The 20,369-nt window shown below is 36.0% G+C and overlaps 1 protein-coding gene across 1 annotated transcript in view; it reads right to left on the bottom strand.

The window, feature by feature from the left end:
• Window positions 1-5,212: 5,212 nt before the first annotated feature.
• Window positions 5,213-20,369, bottom strand: part of shisa9a (shisa family member 9a) — a 33,554-nt gene continuing 18,397 nt past the window's right edge. Inside the window, exons 3-4 of the mRNA XM_016461411.1 lie at window positions 11,486-11,611; window positions 5,213-6,655 (exon numbers count right to left, since the gene is read on the bottom strand). Of these exons, the coding sequence (XP_016316897.1) occupies window positions 6,252-6,655; window positions 11,486-11,611 (530 nt within the window). The 3' untranslated portion in view covers window positions 5,213-6,251. The remainder of the gene's footprint in view (window positions 6,656-11,485; window positions 11,612-20,369) is intronic.

Genomic DNA, 20,369 nt, shown 5'->3' with positions numbered 1-20,369 from the left:
TGATCAGAAATGACTAACAGGTGATCATGATCAGAACAGAAACGACAGGCAAGGGACTATGGGAAATGGAGTTCCAAAACATATAACACTGAAACAGGAGACCAGGGCACCACAACCAGACACTGTGACATTACCCCCACTCTACGGAGCGGATACCAGACGCTCCACCAGAAAACATAAAAGTTCAGGAGGGAGGTGGAACTGAGGGATAGAAAAATGAATAAACATCTTGAATATTCGATTTCTACATGTGGGTGGGAATCAAACGCCTCTTTCTGCTGATTGGTCAGCTGAAGATCAAACCGTGCCGTTATCAGTTCTTCCGCAGTTTTCGCGCAGCAGAATAATAGTCCTCCTCTGCTGTAGTTGTACGGATTCTTAATGCATTTATTGCAACTACATTACATCTTTTTTCATCAAACAAGCAGACTAATGAATATCTCGACAACTTATTCGTTAGAGCCCAGGCAGGGCTTTCTTCTGTGTAGATATAAATTCTATTCTTTGCATGAGCTGGGCATGGAAGGGTATATGACGGCTGTCATAGCCTACCCTGCTCACCCAGTAAGTCTGTTTGTTTAATTAAGCAATTAAAGAATTAATTTGTTTCAAAATAAATATTTTAAACACTAAGACAAAAAGGAAAGAATAATAAATTGGCTTGGGTATATATAGGCCTATAACATTCACGCAAAGAAGTGTCATCGACTGACAACCGGAGAACAACCTGAGAATTGTGGGGAAGTCGTGGCCTAATGGTAAGAGAGTCGGACTCGTAACCCAAAGGTTGCGGGTTCGAGTCTCGTACCGGCAGGGATTGTAGGTGGGGGGGGTGAATGTACACCTTCAATACCACGACTGAGGTGCCCTTGAGCAAGGCACCGAACCCCCAACTGCTCCCCGGGCGCCGCAGCAAAAATGGCTGCCCACTGCTCCGGGTGTGTGTTCACAGTGTGTGTGTGTGTTCACTGCTGTGTGTGTGCACTTTGGATGGGATAAATGCAGAGCACTAATTCTGAGTATGGGTCACCATACTTGGCCACATGCACGTCATGTCACGTCACAACAGCTATTAGGCGAAATAGCCTACTCTAAGAATTTTATAATGTAATCTTGTTTTATTAATTGATTAATTGATTATAATTGATATCTCAAAAGTATATGCGCTCACACACACGACTGCAATGCAGGATTTTCATAAAATGTAATAACTCGCCATTTCGGTTTGTTTCTCACCACAGTATACCTTCAGAATGCTTGGAATATATGTCACGAGATGCATAGGATTATTTTACGACAGATATGAATCCGCTTAAAAAAAAAAAACTAAAGTCATTAAATTGGCAAGTGCAAGCAGGACATTTTTTGTGTGTGTTTTGAAAAAAAGTAATAAGCCTTTAGAACAACATTAAGGTGAGTACTTGCTCTACTTCACACAGTTCCAATAAATTGCGATGGGTTAAATAAAGTAAATAAGCAGACAGATGCGACTACAGTCAAGCGCAGACCAGTAGGAAAAAAAGCAGCAGTCATAATTAAAGCAGTTTAAATTAATATTGAGTACTGATTGATGTTCACTTGGATTTTTCCCCATCGAGGGGAAATAATTTAATAGGCTACTCTGTCATTAAATAGTCATATGGTAAAATGTATATTTTTATTTGTGTAGCGCTACGTTCAAAATAACTACAAAATGTCATGCCTTTGAAAAATAAAGAGAACAACAGAATGCGCTGCTTTAGCGCGTCTCGGTCTCCTTGAGCATCTTTCCGGTGCATGCCACAAACATGAACCACAGCGAATACTTTTAAAAGGCTTAATTTAGATTTTACAAACTTTACAGTCTGTAAAATACGGTAGGCTATAGCAAATAATTTCGCGGACCCCCTATCACTTTAAGAACAGCTGGTCTACACAGAAGAAAGCCCTGTGTACACTCTGCCCCGGTACGAGTTGTGTTGAGCTATTCATTAGTCTGTTTGTTTGATGAAAAAAGAGGAAATGTTGTTGCAATAAATGCGTTAAGAATCCGAACAACTGCAGCAGTGGAGGACATAGCTTTCAGTCACGTGACTGGCTCGACGACTTGGAGGGCAAAATATCCATAGAACTGCAGCACAAGCCTGTCAATTTTCCGTCTGTTTCCCAGCCGCTAATATTTAGATCACCTCTCAAAAGAATAAAACAAAGTATGTGAACAAAATGCAAGTTTTGGCCATTTGCAATCCATTTTAAGCACCCGCGGCAATATTTCAATCATTAAACAGTGCGACGAAACGTTGTAAAAACACTTAAAGTGCCTTAATATATTTAAAACAGTAATATTAAAAGATCAAATTCAGTAATCACCATATTAATGATGCATAGTTTACATAGGCAAGCAGATGAGGCCGGAATATGAACGCAATCTGCTTAATGGATCAGTTTTCCTTATAATGGTTTTCTATGGGAAACCATTTAATGTGAAACTATGCACATTGTGTTTATATTCTGGGTTCATCTGCTTGCCTGTACAAAATATACATCATCAATAAGGTGTTTACTGAATTTCGCCTTTTAATATCTGCGTTTTACTACATTACTACTTAATGCAATCTGCATAAAAATAACTGTCGGTCAGTGGAGCAAAGCTTTTTTTGCCCTCCAGGTGGGCATTCCTATAAGGGTGTGACGTCACGTGAAAACTATCAATTCTGCTGCTTGAAACTGCGGAAGAACTGGGGCAAGTTCAAGCTCTAACCGGTGCGCAACGTTTTGCTACGGCTTCCGGTTTGAATGACATGTTTCCTGGAAACGGTGTGCAACGTGGTTTGAGATACGTTTTCTCTTGTTTGGTGGGTGTGTCAAAAATGTCAGCCCAATCAGCAGCAATGTACTGTATATAAACCCCACGTATTAAAGAGACAGCTGGCACAATGTAATTAACATCAAAATAAATTCACAAGAGCAAGTATATTGTTTCCACATGTTTATTTACATTAAAGGCAAAATAACTGAAATAATAAGAGCACAAGTATAGATCTGGAACTTCTTTAAGTCTGTCTAAATATCATTTAGTAATTGCAATGTCTTCTGGTCCATATCCTTTCCTAAGGAAGGTGTGCTAGACACTGATTAATGTAACATAAAAATACTATACATATTTATATATTTTGCTTTTGAATTGTGGAGTGACACTTTCATAAAATTTTCTATATTCCTCTGATTATATAATGGTAAATATTACAATAACATAGCACAACAACAGTGATCAGCAATAATGATAAGCCTAATACTCACAATCAAGATAATAAGGCCATATAGATCATAACACAGTCTCGGAGGTAAGAAGTGGATTATCCTTCACCCTTCACCTGAAATGTTTGTCTTTTCATCCTGAAATGCGAGGCAAATGTTGCATCACAATAATTAGGAACCACAGTTTCCACAAATCCCTTCACTCGATTGGGATGTTCTCTTTTATTCTGGAGGGCAAGGGCAGTGACTGTAACATCGAGCATATTTTGCAGTATTAAACACGTATTTATACCGATTTCATCAGGCTATGAAAATTTTTCAAAAAGAACACAAAGAATGGCCTTCTCAGCTGCCATAGTTGCAACTCTTGCGTCATCAGAAGTGTGTTCAACGCACCACCGTTTCCGTTTAAAAAACGTTTTGCACCGTTTTGTCGGGGCTGAACTCAGCCCTGATGATGGCACGGTTTGATCTTCGGCTGACCAATCAGCAGAAAGGGGCGTTTAATTTCAGACCAATTGTAGAAATCGAATATTCAAGCTGTTTATTAATTTTCCTATCCCTGAATGAAAAACTAAAATTTAAGCTGAATTCTCGTAAAAGGAGCTGTTTTCTCATTTTTCCACTTTCAATATTAAATTAAAAAAACGAATGAATGAATGATACACGAATTCAGCACATATATTTTTCTCCTTTTTTATGTTTTAACATTCCTCATTATAAGTCACTTTACTAAATGAATACAGGTAAATCTAGCACTTTTTTTACTTTATGTTGATATAATTTGATAAAATTTTAAATAATAAAAAAGATAAATATATAGGCTACTAGCCACTGGTTTTGTGTAATGTTTAATTCATGTGATGGGGTAACCTGAAATACATGACAATACTGTACATCCTATACATAGAGCTAGATAAGCCATATACAATACGTTTTCTTCAGAATAATATCTGTTTCTGTCCAGTTAAAGCCATGGAAAAATGCAAGGCTCAGCGTGAGACCCCAGCAAACAAATGCAATCGACCACCCGCTCTCCTAATACTTTGTGCCTGTATGCCGAACAGGACGGTGCTGATTCAGTTAACTAGGTCACTCGCACCCTCGATCTTAATTCACCGAGCAGAACTTTGATTTCTGGCAGCTCAACAAGGCCCCCACAGAAACAGGCTCATTCAATCACTGGCTGTTTCCAGGCACCTGTTCAGAGGTGAATGCGTGCAGCTGAGGATTGGATTAGCTGACTTATTCTTGCACAAAGTGCCTGAATCAAATCAATCAGAGGCCTTTCCTTCCCTGCTCCTCATCTGGGACTTCCTCGGAATTGCAGCAGATGAAAGACTTGCCTGCCTGTTCCCTGGCTATTTCTAACAAAACGCCACAACAGCCTTTGATGGACCTCAGAATTTGGCAAGAGAAGAGAGTGTTATGGGATGTTTAAATGCTTTTCAGTGTATAGTTATACTCTATACTTCATTTATTCACATGCTTCTCTTTATTTCAGCTTTAATGCATGATGGAAAAGAATGAAAAAATAAAACTACCATGAATAAATCTGCAAAGGTGCTATTAGATTTCATGATGCACGAACAAGCAGTTATGGAACTGCTTACTGCTAATGCACACTACATACAACAAAATAAGCATGGAATAGATCAATTTTAACAGGCAGCGAGGCTGACAGGATCTGTCCTAGACTACAGTTATTCCACATGATCTGGTTCCTCTGCAATCAGACGGAAGTGCAGGAGCGGGTCAAGTTCTTTGAGTTGATATTTCCAGGTTTACGCATTGCTGAATTAACTCAATTGGATACAACAAAGTTCATCGACCTGTTTACGAAAAATCTCACAATGCAACATCCTGTTAGCATCAAAGACAGCAATGGAAGAGGAAAAATAAAGATGAAGAGAATGAGGAAAGAAAAAGCTAATTTTATTCCAGTTTAAAGTACATCTTCATCTCCAGAACTACCACTCCATTAGATAATGATGTTGCAACAGAAACATTTTCTCTCAAATACAGAAAATAAAGAAATATATTTAAATAAATAATGCTGAACACAACAACTTCAACCAGCTACTTCTTGGCACAATGTACTGTATAATTTGCATACATATACTGGCAATGGTATAAATATAGCCTACTTTATGGTCTTTTTTCATCATAAGTCACATCTGTTTGGGGGGGAAATAAATAAAATGTACCTTCCGCACGACACATTTGTAAAAGTGCAAAAAACCTTACAGTACATGTGGCAGCAGATACACCTACTGATGACATTTTGACAAATATTTCATCATGCTCATATGCGTTTTAGAGTACACGTAAAAAAGTAATGCTGGATGTACGCAAAAAGAGACCAAACATGTATTTCCAAAGACACAAGTTGTGCCCAAGCTTCCATGTTCTTTAACAGTGTTGCTCATGGCATGGCAATGCTACCTTCGCATGAAATATTCAGTACGTGACCACCGCTGCTAATACTCCAGATTTTAAGCATCAGTTGTTTAGTTACTTGACCGAGGTGCTTTATAATGACAAAACGAAAGGCACAGCCTCAGACCCAGTGTCTTTTACGCTGTCCTCATCAAATCAATAGCACATCTGACAAAATTTCTGAATATTATTTCAGATAAGAGCATCAACCACCTGTTTCATACTCCACGCCAGCCCTTTAATATCTGGGATCGATAATGCAGTATGTTTCATTTCTGTAATGTCTCATCTCTCCATAACCGTCTCTTTCGTACACGTTTATTAGATCTTATTGCTATTGATCTGAAACTTTTCATGTGCCAATTCTTTACATCTGTTTCCTTTTACCTTTTCATTGACGGAACACAAACACATCATTGTTACAGTGGATATAAATAGTGGCCTGACTGTCAGCTGACATGACATGCTCACCCCTGTTGTGCCTCCAGTCCACTAGGGGCAGCGTGTGGAGAGTCCTTTCATGACGATAATCACTTTTGGCTCTCTGCCGCTTGTTTCGAAACGTATTCAGCCTCTTACACAGTCACCTCTGTCTTACTGTTGGTTACAAAGTAGGGTTGCGTGGGAAGGTAATGATGACTGCGGGCAGTGTGTAGCTCATTAACCTGCTCCACCGTGCACATCTTCCTAGGGCCGTAGGTTTTGCGTCGGCCCGCAGTCTCTGCAGCCTCCCAGCTCCTCAGCATGCCGGGGTTTGCGATGGTATTGGAGCTGTAGGCCATTGCGGGATGGGCCACATTGGGTTTAATGCTCTTGGGCTTCTGTCCATTTTGCTTGAGGCACGGGACCTCTGTGACGTAGGAAGCTGTGGGCTCCACGTGCTCCATTCTGACTGGATGAAGTGGCAGGCTTCCCTTAGCTGCCAACTCGACCAAGTGGCGGTGTTGCTTGTTGAGGAAATCACCATTGGCTTTGGCTGCTGATAGCAAGATAGAGAGGAAGAGTGAGGGTAGTTGAGATATCATGAGAAATAAATTTACTTTCAATTAAAAGAGGTTGATTTATACTCTATGCAGACCAAAAATGCATTAATTGAAATTATGCAGCAAAAATAAGCAGTCACTGGTAGGTATTGATATAGATGCTATTATTCCTAAATGAAAAATTTAATGAAAAAAAAAACTAAACTAAACAGGACTGTTTTGATGCAACAAAACTGTAGTTAAGGTGGACACTGTGTGCCAACTGTAATGGCTATTTTTGGCTGAAAAAAAAAACAATTGTAAAACAAAAGCTATTGTGATATCAATAAAATCATGGCAATTATGAAAAAGACAGATAAACGAGTCATATCATAATTTTTAATTATATATTATTAATAGTGCTGTCAAACGATTAATCGCGATTAATCGCTTCCAAAAGAAAAGTTTTTGTTTGCATAATATATGTGTGTGTTCTGTGTATATTTATTATGTATGTATAAATACACACACATGCATGTATATATTTTGAAAATATTTATATGTATTTACATGTCTATATTTATATTCATATAATTGATATTACAAATAAATATATTTAGTATATAAAAATAACATTTTTCTGAAATATATACATGCATGTGTGTATTTATATATACATAATAAATATACACAGTACACATACATATTATGTAAACAAAAACTTTTATTTTGGATGCAATTAATCGTGATTAATCGTTTGACAGCACTAATTATTAATAAATAAATAAATAAATTTTGTTTTATGTATTTAGTTAGATTTTGTTCGATTTTTAAGAGATTTTTTCTCCTAATTCATATAAAAAATTTATATTTAAAAAGAACAAATATAATAAAAATACAGTATGTCTCATTTAAATCTTAACATTATGAAATCTTGAAATATGTAATTATATTATTTATGACATGACATATTAAGGTTACACTTAATTTTGATAGTTCACTTTAGACATGCTACTAACTATAAGTAACTTTGCAACTAAATGTCAACTAATGCTCATTAATTTGCAACTACGTGTCTACTAACTCTCAGAGTAGACTGTTAGGTTAGGTTTAGGGTTAGTAGAATAAGTTGGCATATACAGTACTTGCAAAGTTTCTCATAGTCAGTATGTTGTATATGTTGTGGACCCATCAAAATAAAGTGTTAGAAGATATTAAGCAGACAATCTGCTAATATTCTAATGACTGCTAGTTGACATGTAGTTGCAAAGTTACTTACTGTTAGCAGAATGTCTAAAGTTGACTATCAAAATAAAGTGTTACCCATATTAAAATTGCAGTGGAAATTAGAAGTGGAAGTAGCAACAGATCTTTTTTTTCCGTATTGTGTCGAAAAAATTATCTGATTATCCGTCATTTGTTGAATGGATGGTCAAATTTCAGAAAGCTTTTTATAATGACATGGTACATAGATTATATAGTATACAGAGAATATAGTAGGTCTCTTGTTTCAATGAAAGATAGAATTATGACATTTTTATGACAAATTATAGCTTAAAAAGTTTTATCCATGCATGTTTTTTTATTTTTTAAAAAGATCTATTTTTCTATTGTTCCCTGCTGGTGGATTGACCTGCCAAACTCGATTCGAGCAGCTGTGACTTTAGCCATCTTCAAGAAATGGTTAAAAACACATCTCTTCCATCTATACTTGACCCTCTCAGACTAACACTCTCTATTCTATTTCTGTTCTGTCTACTTGTTCACTTTTTATTTATTATAAAACGCTTGACCCTCTAAAACTAACACTCTGTATTTTATCTATATTCTATCTAATTGTTTTCTTTTTATTTATAAAAAAATTGACCCTCAAGCCCTAGTAAAAATTTAATATATTTAAAATACATTTATTTCATAATAAGTATACTGACATCGCTCAAAATTACTGATATAAAAATTATAATTAAACTTTATTTGGAGTACTACTCGTGCACAATGCACATTTCTTAATATTATGCCACGAATGTATTTTAATGTCACGATTGATGTCTGTATGATCTTTAAATATTGGTCTTTAAATGTGAGATATTTAAAGTGTACCTGAAGTATACTTGCAATAGTTCCACTTTAGCGCAATCAAATATACTACAGTATATCTTTAGTTGGACTTCAGCACTACTTCCGCACAATTAAAGTGGATTAAGTACAAAATTAGTTGTTCCAATTTAGCAGACTTTAACTATACCAGTTTAGTATACTAAAAGTACATGTAAATTTATATGTAAATGCATTTGTGGTATACTTGGCATGAAATAAATACATTTTAGTTTATTTATTTTTCACTAGGGAACACTAGGATTCTCTATTCTTTTTCTCTTCTATCTACTTGTTTTCTTTAACACTCCAAAGAGAAAGGAAAAATTGAAATCGCATCATATGACCCCTTTAAAAAAACTTGGTGTGTGTATTGCATTAGTCACAGCACTTACACATTGTTGCTCTTATGTTGGTTTGATTGCTTCTATTGTCCTCATTAGTAAGTCGCTTTGGATAAAAGCATCTGCTAAATGACTAAATGTAAATTTAAATGTAAAAAAATAATAATAAAACATATGCATGGATGAATTATTCACAATAAAAAACAGCTGGTACACAGTGCACTAGTAAGGTCAGTGACCCACCTTTCCTTCAGAAACATTAGCAACTGAACGCACGAGTTTAGCACACAAGCAGTTAAGGTTTTCAATCTGTGGTCAGTTAGGCCTGTCACGTTCCTTTGGGAGATGCGTCCTTTTACCAGGTGATTCATGTTTGTAAAGGAATCATTACTCTTAGAGTACCAGGCATCCTAGTGTGACTTCCTCAGTCTGCTTTTGATGGTCGGCCGCTTTGACGACCTTGAAGATAAACTTTTCACGCTTAAAATGAGTTTGGTCTTCGGTGTGATAATAAATCTTATTTATCACTCGTCTGCCCCTGTGGGAGAAGACGAAGATGTCATGCACAGTGGACATTTTTCCACCGTTGCGCCGCTCACTATATCAGATACACGGATCATCACAACAGACGGGTGAATCAATTACAGTGCTCAACTGTGCACATCCTCAAGAGCCATAATCAAGATGAATCGTGGTTTTGTAACTAGTGCCCCCAGACAGAGTTCAAATATCTATCGGCTCGCAACTCCACGCATGCAGTTAGTGCCATTAGGATCTCAAAGGGTTTTGGTGGGAGGATATTCTGGTACAGGCCTTTATTAGACGCTCCACTTCTCTATGTCGGGTGGAAATCCAATTCTGTGACCTTAGAGATGTGTTTGGGGACTGAGAGAGAAGTATTGATTTGCAGAATTGGGACTTATCAGCTCTAACAATTCTGTACCTTTGAGAATTTTCATGGAGGAGGTAATTAAATAAGAAAAAATAACTATGACGCCAGAGGGTGAGTTTTTCTTAGTTCGATGATCTCATATGGTATATGCCATTCATGATGAGGGGAAATTAGAACATTTGGTAGGGGCAGGAAGGAAGCTTGAAGTTACTTCACAGTATAAATAGGGATGTAATGATGCACCCTGAGACGGATGAAAATCTATACAAATACGTGACAAATCGAGTCGGTTGAGATTGTAATCGAATCGCAATACAGTTGGGGGTGGAGGTTTATATGAATGTATCTCTGAGGAGAACTGACTGTCTTTAGAAAAGTTTAGATTGTATTTTCTTTTGTTTTTTAATGAGTTTTTCTGAGTTTTCTATTTTGTTTAAATGTTAAAATATTTTATAGTTTAATGAATTTAGAATTTCACAGTCTAGTGCTGCTATCTAATGAAATTGTCATGTTTAATTCAAGTGGGTTGTAAAGATTTCAAGTTAATACAAAAATAAAATAATTTTTTTTCATGCAAAAGTATTGGTTTGATTTCAGTTTTTCATAGTTATGTTTTTTTTCAGTAGCCTGTATATACTATATACACTGTTTAAGTTTGGAGTCAGTAAGTTTTTATTTGATTTTATTTTATTTCATTTAATTTCATTTCATTATTTCATTTAATTTCATATTATTTTATTTTATTTTATTTTATAATGACATTAAATTGCCTATCTAATGAAATTGTCATGTTTAATTCAAGTGGGTTGTAAAGATTTCAAGTTAATACAAAAATAAAATAATTTTTTTTCATGCAAAAGTATTGGTTTGATTTCAGTTTTTCATAGTTATGTTTTTTTTCAGTAGCCTGTATATACTATATACACTGTTTAAGTTTGGAGTCAGTAAGTTTTTATTTGATTTGATTTTATTTCATTTCATTTCATTATTTCATTTAATTTCATATTATTTTATTTTATTTTATAATGACATTAAATTGCTCAATAATGGCAGTAAAGACATTTATTGTTACAAAATATTTCTATTTCAAAAACATTTTGTTCTTTAAAAAAAAAATTAAGCACAGCATTTTAACACTGATAATAATAAGAAATGTTTCTTGAACACCAATCGTCATATTAGAATGATTTCCGAAGGATCATGTGACACTGAAGACTGGAGCAATGGCTGTTAAAAATTACATTTTAAGATGTATTCAAATAGAAAAGCAGTTATATATACAATATGATTGCAAGAATGCAACTGTAATGAAGTACAGTGATTCCTCTTCAATACAAATCCAGTGATAAAACAGCTCTCAAAGCCTCTCATTCTGGGATTCGTTAATCATTTGTAAAATATTCTGCGGTAAATGCTATGTTCAATAAAAGGAATAATTTATGAGTTTTCACAGGAAAGATCCACACGAGAGTATAACACCGACATGCTAAATGATCCTTTTGAGTGTACATCCTTACCCACAGCCTTCAGTGAGGCATATTTGTTGAGCGCTTTTGCCGATTGCTGTTGCTCATAGACATGGGACAGCTGGCTGAGGGCTGGATACGGGTGTGTTTGCATCATGTTGTTTATCTGGCCGCCTTCTGCAAACAAAAGAAAATATTGTTAAAGGGTTGCATCATTATTTTGTCTTAATTTACAGCATTTTCTTAGTCATCTCTAATAATATGTCTTGCTTCCTGCTGACTAACGTCACTTGGGATTCGCTCGCCACTGATAACAAAAGACAAACAGACACCTAAAGGCTCTAAAACTTTCTGTACATACAGTAGGTCGCAGGCAGACGAAAAAAGAATCAGACTGAACGGATCCGATAACGAGCTGTTTGATGTGTGTGTGCGGCTAGTGTCACAACCCGGTCCAATCTGCCTCCTGTGATGTGACAGTCAAAGAATAAGCGATGGTATGTATATACAACCAGTCCCATTGATTTCCTCCCTTGACTTCCTCTGGTTCATAGAGATGAAAGAGGTGTGACCTGCGTGGCAGAGCTGTCAGCGCAGAGCTCCTGTTGTGACTAATTAATCACTTAGCCCTACAGCAGGGTTGCTGACACACGTCTGTACTGAGCGCGTGCAGTGAATCATACCACACCAGCCATCACACAGATTACTGCTCAACAGAGCTTCAGAAAACACTATAGACTACTGTACATGCATTAGCGCTTAGTATGCTTGTGTTCTCTAATGTTTTTGTCAAATAATAACAGATTATTTGTCTTTGTTTTGCTATAGCTTGTGGAAAATATTATTTATTTGCTAATAGTACATCGTTATTTTCAGTTACGTAATGTTCAAAATTGGATGACTCGGTGAAACAGATACTGAACGCTTTGAGTGCACAGACTCGTACTGTGCAAACTTCACATGAAAGTCTTGACTGATGTACACTACTGTTCAAACAATTTTTTTTTTTAATAAAATGAATACTTTTATTCATAAAGCATGATTTTGTTTGCTCAAAATATTTAGTTTTAGATAAATGTTCTTTTAAACTTTCTATTCATTAAAGAATCCTGAAAAAAAGATGATCATGGTTTCCACAAAAATATTAAGCAGAACAACTGTTTTCAGCATATTAATAAAAGCAGACCAGCATATTAGAATCATTTCTGAAGGATCATGTTACATCAGAGGCATAACTTGCATTGTAAAATATCTACATTAAGTGGCCTTAACTACTATGTACTTACATCAACAACAAAAAAAAAAGTACAATGTACTTATTTTGTTCATATTTTATTGCAAAACACTTTTGCTGCTATTGAGGTGGGATACAGGTAAGGTTATAGGGACAGGTTTGGTGGCTATATGAAACTAATTACAGATGTAATTACATGCAGGTATTTTTTCAAATATAAGTATAATGTAAAAACACGTTATGTACACAATATGTGCATTGTACCATATCATTATTTTAAATGTAAGTACATAATAGTTAAGGCCACTTCATATAAAATGGGACCAAAGAAATTGAGCATAAGAGACTTCTTTGAAAAACATGAAACGTTTGAAAATTTGATTCTTCAATTGGTCCCAATTCTGTCCCCTTAAAATTATTTATAATTTCATTTTAATCTAGTTTTAAAAGACAGTTAGCTATAAACGTTTTTATTCAGTCTCTTTAATTATACATTTTTGATGACTGATTTTTTTATTAGTGTTACATTTGCCAGAATTTAGTTTTATTATTACTCTAAAAAAAGTCACATTTTCATTAATTTGGTATATATACATTTGTTTATGTGTGTGTGTTTTGCCCAAGTCTTAAAGTCTCTAACAGGCAAAGGGCAAAGGTCAGTTGGACATTATTAAGTAGGCTAAGTGTCTTCGTCCCGGTCCTCAGATCTGTGACCTATTCCTTGACCTCAGGCAAACTGTAAGTGGCGAGATGAGCACATAATAGTGCGAGTGGTGAGCCATGTATTTCAAGTTTAGTGAGGTCAAAAAAACAAATAAACTTCACAAAGCCAGAAGAAGCACATATACAATAATAAAAAAGACATAAACACCTCTTTTTTGAAGAACATTTGTTGGATCTTAGGCCAAAACGTTCCTGTTAACCATACATGCTGTTCATTTTGTACACCACAGATTTTGCGGCCTACTCTTTTGAAAATTTGACAGAAGTAGCAGATAAGTGGGAGTGCTCCCATGCCTGGTTCTATTCAATTTCCTTGGTATCTTAGTGTTTGTTTTGTTTTGTGTAAGAAGCTGACTCATCTCCACTGGGAGAACTTCCTCCTAAGTGTTTGGTTGCAAATTGCCTTTACACCTTCTTCTCCTTGTGCTATCGCTCTCGTCATGGCAACACAAGTGTTTGTGCTCTGTTTGCGGTGCATGCAGCCAGCCTCTTGTATGGTTTCCACCACCCACGTGCTAAGAAAGCTCAGTGTTTGCAATTGATGGACCTTCGGTGTTTGTTCTCATGTTTTTAAATACCCCATCTTTACTAGCCCGCCGAACAAGGAAACATTAACATGCATTAATTAGCAATTGTTATCTGCTGCTGCAGTGTGATGGAGAGGGTTTAAATACAGGCATGTAAAGGGCCCATCACAGCCCACAGTGGATAGTCCCTATCAAGTGGATCTAATACAGACCTGTAGGGGCAATTCGAGAATTTTAGTCTAAGTGCGCTCAGCCTCCGACCTGAGCATGAGCTCATGTAGCTCAGAGGAACTTTTCTTTCTTGAGGTCTGAGAGGTTGCGAGCATGAATCTTGCTCAACAATATGACAATATGTCAGCCCGTGTTTATGGGAGTTTTATTTTATTTTCTGTGACACATCACTAACAGCTGTGTGATGTCACCTATATATCCAGGTCTGCTTTGACTGGAGGGAAGGATGCTGGTGTGAAGTTTCATCCTGAAGAAAAGATTCAGAGAAATGACAGCTTACAGCAGTTGCTGTTTTCAGCAAATTTGAAGAGAAATAACAGATTTTTATAAGTGGTGACAGCTGAGTTTGTCACAGTTTTTGAGTGAGGTAATGAGTTAAAAGAATAAATATAGTCTATGCAAACTTGCCTGCTATATTTATCTAGTGGAGAAGTATGCATGTATATAAATAATGCGTGTGTATCAGGACACAACAATAAGAATAGTGTGCTGGCCCTGGAGAGTGTTTATGAATTTATAATTAGATTTTGTATAATTTCTTTTTTTACAACTTTTTTAAAATAATGCAAATTTTAGTAATCTATTTTTTAAAAGAAAAATAAGGTAACATTTTACTATAGGGACCAATTCTCACTATTAACTTCTTGTTTATAAGCATGCCTATTATTAACATATTGGCTGTTTATTAGTACTTATAAAGCACATATTCTTCATGACCATATTCTACATCCCTAATAACAACTACCTTACTAACTATTAATAAGCAGCAAATTAGAAAAATTTTTAATGGCGAGAATTGGACCTTAAAATAAAGTGTGACCAAAAATAATGTTTACATACATCTTGTAGAATCTGCAAAATGTTAACAATTTGACCAAAATAACAGATGTTTACATTAGCCCACAAAGGCAAAATAATATAGCTGAATTCAGATGACCCCATTTAAAGGTTACCCATCTGTTATCTGAAAGTAGTTTGGCTGCTTTGGCAATTAAACTGCTGTTCTTCAGAAAATCTTCCAGATCCTGTACTGTCTTTGGTTGTCCAGCATCTTCTGCATATTTAAACCCTTTCCAGCAGAGACTGCATGATTTTAAAAATCTTTTCACACTGAGAACAACATAGGGGACACAACTATTACAAAAAGATGCAAACATTTACTGATCCTCAAGAAGGCAACACTGTGCATTAAAAGCTGGGGGTGAAAACTATTGAACAGGATGGATGTGTGTAATTTTGTTTTGTAAAAATAGTTTAAAATGTACTGTATTTCAATATGACTGCATTTCAGAAGCTAAATATGGTAGATGTTTCCCAGAAGACAAATTAAGTACAATTTGCCCTGATCATTCAAAAAGGTTTCAGTCCTCTCCTCAGCTCTTAATGCATCATGTTGCTTTCTTGAGTATCAGTAAATGTTTGCTCCTTTTGTTAACAATAGATGTGTATGAATTAAACTTATTTGAACTTTTGAATTGGTTTATTTGCATAAATTCAGTTGTTATTTTGTCTTGAGGACTACTGTATATGTAAACATCTATTATGTGAAATAGCTTATGAGAAAAACAGTACTAAAATAAATAAAGAAAACATGCAAAATCTTTGATCCCTCTTATTTTCTTAAAATTATTAACATTTTGCAGAATCTGCAAGGTTTATGTAAACATATGACCACAACTATACTCTGTTTAAGTGGCAGAGGCACAATTTATTACATTTATTTTGCATTTAACTGACTTGATTTGCCCAGCACTGTTTGGCACTATTAATAACAACCATTCAAACAGACAGATAGCAGCAGAGGTAGAATAGAAGTATAAGCTGCTCAGAGAAAGTTAGGTCACAATTCATTTGAAATGTGAGAAGAGGGCACAATCCTGTGAAACTGCTGCGGATGAGGAATAGAGAAGCAGAGTGTGTGTATGAAAGCTGTTTGCTTCTATCAGGATCCACTATTGTGTTCTAAATGGGCTGGCCTGTGGATGGCAGAACGTTTGCTTTCTTTAAAAAATGAGGTTTTTAAAATTTCTTTAAAAACCCTTGATCATATAGGTTTGCTTTTAGTGCTGGACCTCTTGCCTTCTGTGTACAGCTACCCCACACTGCAGGACACATGACAAGAGGAGAATGATAATGTGTAGTTTTATGTACACTTACTGGTCAAAAGTTTGGAATAATTAAGATTTAAAAAAAACAATAAATGTCAATAAAATGAAGTCACTTATACTCACAAAGGCTGCATTTGATGAAAAATAAAGTAAAAATAGCATTACTGTGAAATGTTATCACAATTTAAATCAACCGTTTTTAAATATATATTTACTTTTTTTTTCTTTCTTTTTTTAATATGATGGCAAAGCTGAATTTTCATCAGCCATTACTCCAGTCTTCAGTATCGCATGAATACTGCAAAAAGAATCACGGTTTCCCAACATATTTGGAAAACAATAATAATAAGAACCATTATTAATAATTGAGCAACACTAAAAATTAATAATAACTGAGCTCCAAATCAGCATATCAGAATAATTTCTGAAGGATCATGTGACACTAAAAACTGGAGTAATGATTGCTGAAAATTCTGCTTTGCTATCACAGAACTAAATTACATTTTAAATGATATTAAAGTAGAAAACAGTTCTTAAGTTGTAATAATATTTCACAATATTGCTGTTTTTGCATTTTGAGCAAATAAATAAAAAAAGACTTCTTTTAAAAACATTAAAAATGAATACATTGACATGATTCCACTTGACCATGACTGGAGGTTTAAGCGGAGCGTCAGTTCTGCTATCTATAATCAAATAGGTAAACACTGATAAAAAGAGATCAGTTGTTACACAAAGGGTAAGACGACAATTCAGTATACAGTATAAACCTTATTAAATATCCATAAATTTGCCAACACTTTTAGAGAGTGTGAGATTGGACTGCTTGGTGTTATAAACACTGATGTCCTCATTATCCACTCCATATGTTTATTTGTTCACTAGTGCTCATTAGGCATGCAGGATGCTGCCTCTCATGAGAGAACGCCACAGAAATCCACACAGAGTCATTACCAACAACCTACAAATGTCACCGTATTGTTGCGTTTCAAACTGACAAAAGATGAAGCACGATATATTTTAGATCCACAGTGCTGATATGAGAAAAAGTGTGAATTAAAAATGAGAAACAGGCGGGCACTCAAAATGAGAAAAGCATGTGAAAATCTGATTGCGAAAATAACGTATGGGGTTCAACAATAAGGTTCAGAGTTTTTCCTGTAAACCCACAAAAATGAAAAACAGTAGCAATTTATACATATACAGCGGCTGAAATAAGTATTGAACACATCACCATTTTTCTCAGTAAATATATTTCTAAAGGTGCTGTTGACATGAAATTTTCACCAGATGTCGGTAACAACCCAAGTAATCCATACATACAAAGAAAACAAAACAAATAAGTTCAGTTAATGAAGTTATGTGTAATAAAATGGAATGACCCTGGGAAAAATTATTGAACACTCTTACTGAAATTTATTTATTGATTTGTACAAAAGCCTTTGTTGTTAATGACAGCTTCAAGACCTTCAAGACGCCTCCTGTATGGAGAAACTAGTCGTATGCATTGCTCAGGTGTGATTTTGGCCACACAAACAGTCTTCAAATCTGGAAGATTCCATGGGCCTCTTCTATGAACTCTGATCTGTAGTTCTTTCCATAGATTTTCTATTGGATTCAAGTCAGGTGATTGGCTGGGCCATTCTAGCAGCTTTATTTTCTTTTTCTGAAACCAATTGAGAGTTTCCTTGGCTGCGTGTTTGGGATCATTGTCTCGCTGGAATGTCCACCCTTGTTTCATCGTCATCATCCTGCTAGATGGCAGCAGATTTTTATCAAGAATGTCTCGGTATATTTTTACATTCATCCTTCCTTCAATTATATGAATTTTGCCAGTGCCACACCATGATGTTTTTGGGGTGATGTGCAGTGCCATTTGACCTCCAAACATGGTGTGTATTATGGCATCCAAAGAGTTTAATTTTGGTCTCATCGGACCAGACTATATTCTCCCAGTATTTCACAGGCTTGTCTAAATTGGAAACAACGCTGGATTTTGTCTTTACATACTGCATGTTCAAGGCCATGTATAGATGTAGGTTCTGAAGGTAATCTCTTACAGGTTCGAAAAACGACTCCTCATATTATGTAAGGAAAGATCCAGGCACCACCTGAACACCACTGATAGTCTAAATGCTCTACTGAGTCAGATAAAGAACCACCCAAATATCATTCAGCTAACTAAATCCCCTTGAAAATCACCCGTCTTTTTGTAAGAATGCAAAGGTTTGCAGAACAGCGTTCGCCTCAGTCATGTCGCCCTGTCTCATTCCAGCACCCTAGTTAATACATTATTGGCCTGAAAAATAGGCTTTTATTAGATGTAGCACCTTAAGTCCTCAGTCATGTCGCCCTGTCTCATTCCAGCACCCTAGTTAATACGTTATTGGCCTGAAAAATAGGCTTTTATTAGATGTAGCACCTTAAGTTATGCATGGGTGTTTTCCTTCACGTATCTGGGTCAGCAGCCTCTTGTGTGTCTAAAACAGCAGATAAATACTGCCAGACTTTACACTGCTGGACAGTGCTGTTATAATAGGCCAGTGGATATTAAATTAAAGAAAATGATTACACTTTCGTTTGCCAGCTTCTACTATGCAATTTCTGATGAGAAATGTCAAAATTGCTCCACTCTCCAGGAAACACTTGAATCAGGAGGATAGCCATCAACTGAATGGGACAGCAGACGCGTTGTATACGTGCCCTATGTTCACTGCAGCTGCTGATTCGTAAAATGTCACCAGTTTGATTGGAGAGATCCATCAGTCCCTGTTAGATGCATGATGGATGGATTTGATCACCCTTCCACCTTTGAGTTGGGGTTTTGTGATAAAGGCGATGTTAAATGAGACTCACAGTGGTAATCTATCTATCTATCTATCTATCTATCTATCTGGAGGATAGCCATCAACTGAATGGGACAGCAGACGCGTTGTATACGTGCCCTATGTTCACTGCAGCTGCTGATTCGTAAAATGTCACCAGTTTGATTGGAGAGATCCATCAGTCCCTGTTAGATGCATGATGGATGGATTTGATCACCCTTCCACCTTTGAGTTGGGGTTTTGTTATAAAGGCGATGTTAAATGAGACTCACAGTGGTAATCTATCTATCTATCTATCTATCTATCTATCTATCTGTCTGTCTGTCTGTCTGTCTATCTGGGGCGCAAGCCCACCTCATTGAAATTGTGTCCATATTTTGATACTCTTTTTTAATACTGTTTTGGATAAAAAAATTATCTTTACCTGCAGCATTGAGTCTTTCACAAGCTGCACACACAATAAATCTCATAAACCTATATCTGGAAGCTTTTTAAATGTTTTTAAAAACTTTCAAACAAGCTTTTGTCAGCATTCAAAGGTCTCATTGAATTAAATTTATTTGAGTTTATTTGAATTTTAGTTCATTTTAAATGCTTTTCCTTGCATTCAAATTTGAACGACAATTCTGCATCCTGTTCAATTCAGTAAATCAGAATTTAAAAGGCATTCTCAATTAATGTACACATATCTCTTACTCTGTCATCTGTGGGCATATCTGACGTTAATAGCATCAGGCAAATAGTGCAGAATTTTGTGAATAAGATGCAATCTTATGCTTAATTTACAGAGAAAGCGCGAGTTTTTGCTGAATGGAATGACAGTTTTTCAATTTAAATACTAACACCACAGCACTATTTAACAGTGCAGAGTATTTAATGGTTGGTTAAAGGGGTCATATGATGCGATTTCAATTTTTCCTTTCTCTTTGGAGTGTTACAAGCTCTTGGTCCATAAAGAAGATCTGTAAAGTTGCAAAGACTAAAGTCTCAAATCCAAAGAGATAAACGCCCCCACCTGTCTACGTCACGTTGTGGGAAGATTTGCATAACGCTGCCCAAATGTTCACGCAAAGAAAGAAGGTGTAACTTTTATTCTAGCTATAGTATTGTTGTTGCCGCCGCCGCCATGTCTTGAAGGCACTGTGTGTTTTGTTGTGAAAGCGAAACTACTTTGTTTGGCCTTCCAAAAGAGGACGATATCCGCTTCGTCATGCCTAGAGCTGATCCGTGCTGGTCGCTGAGGAAATACAACAACTTTGCGCTGTGGATCGCCGGATCGGCTTTCAC

Source organism: Sinocyclocheilus anshuiensis, unplaced genomic scaffold (genome assembly GCF_001515605.1).
Source record: "Sinocyclocheilus anshuiensis isolate Anshui unplaced genomic scaffold, SAMN03320099.WGS_v1.1 scaffold220, whole genome shotgun sequence".
NCBI classification, from domain to species: Eukaryota; Metazoa; Chordata; class Actinopteri; order Cypriniformes; family Cyprinidae; genus Sinocyclocheilus; species Sinocyclocheilus anshuiensis.
This window is presented reverse-complemented; position numbering and strand designations above follow the sequence as displayed.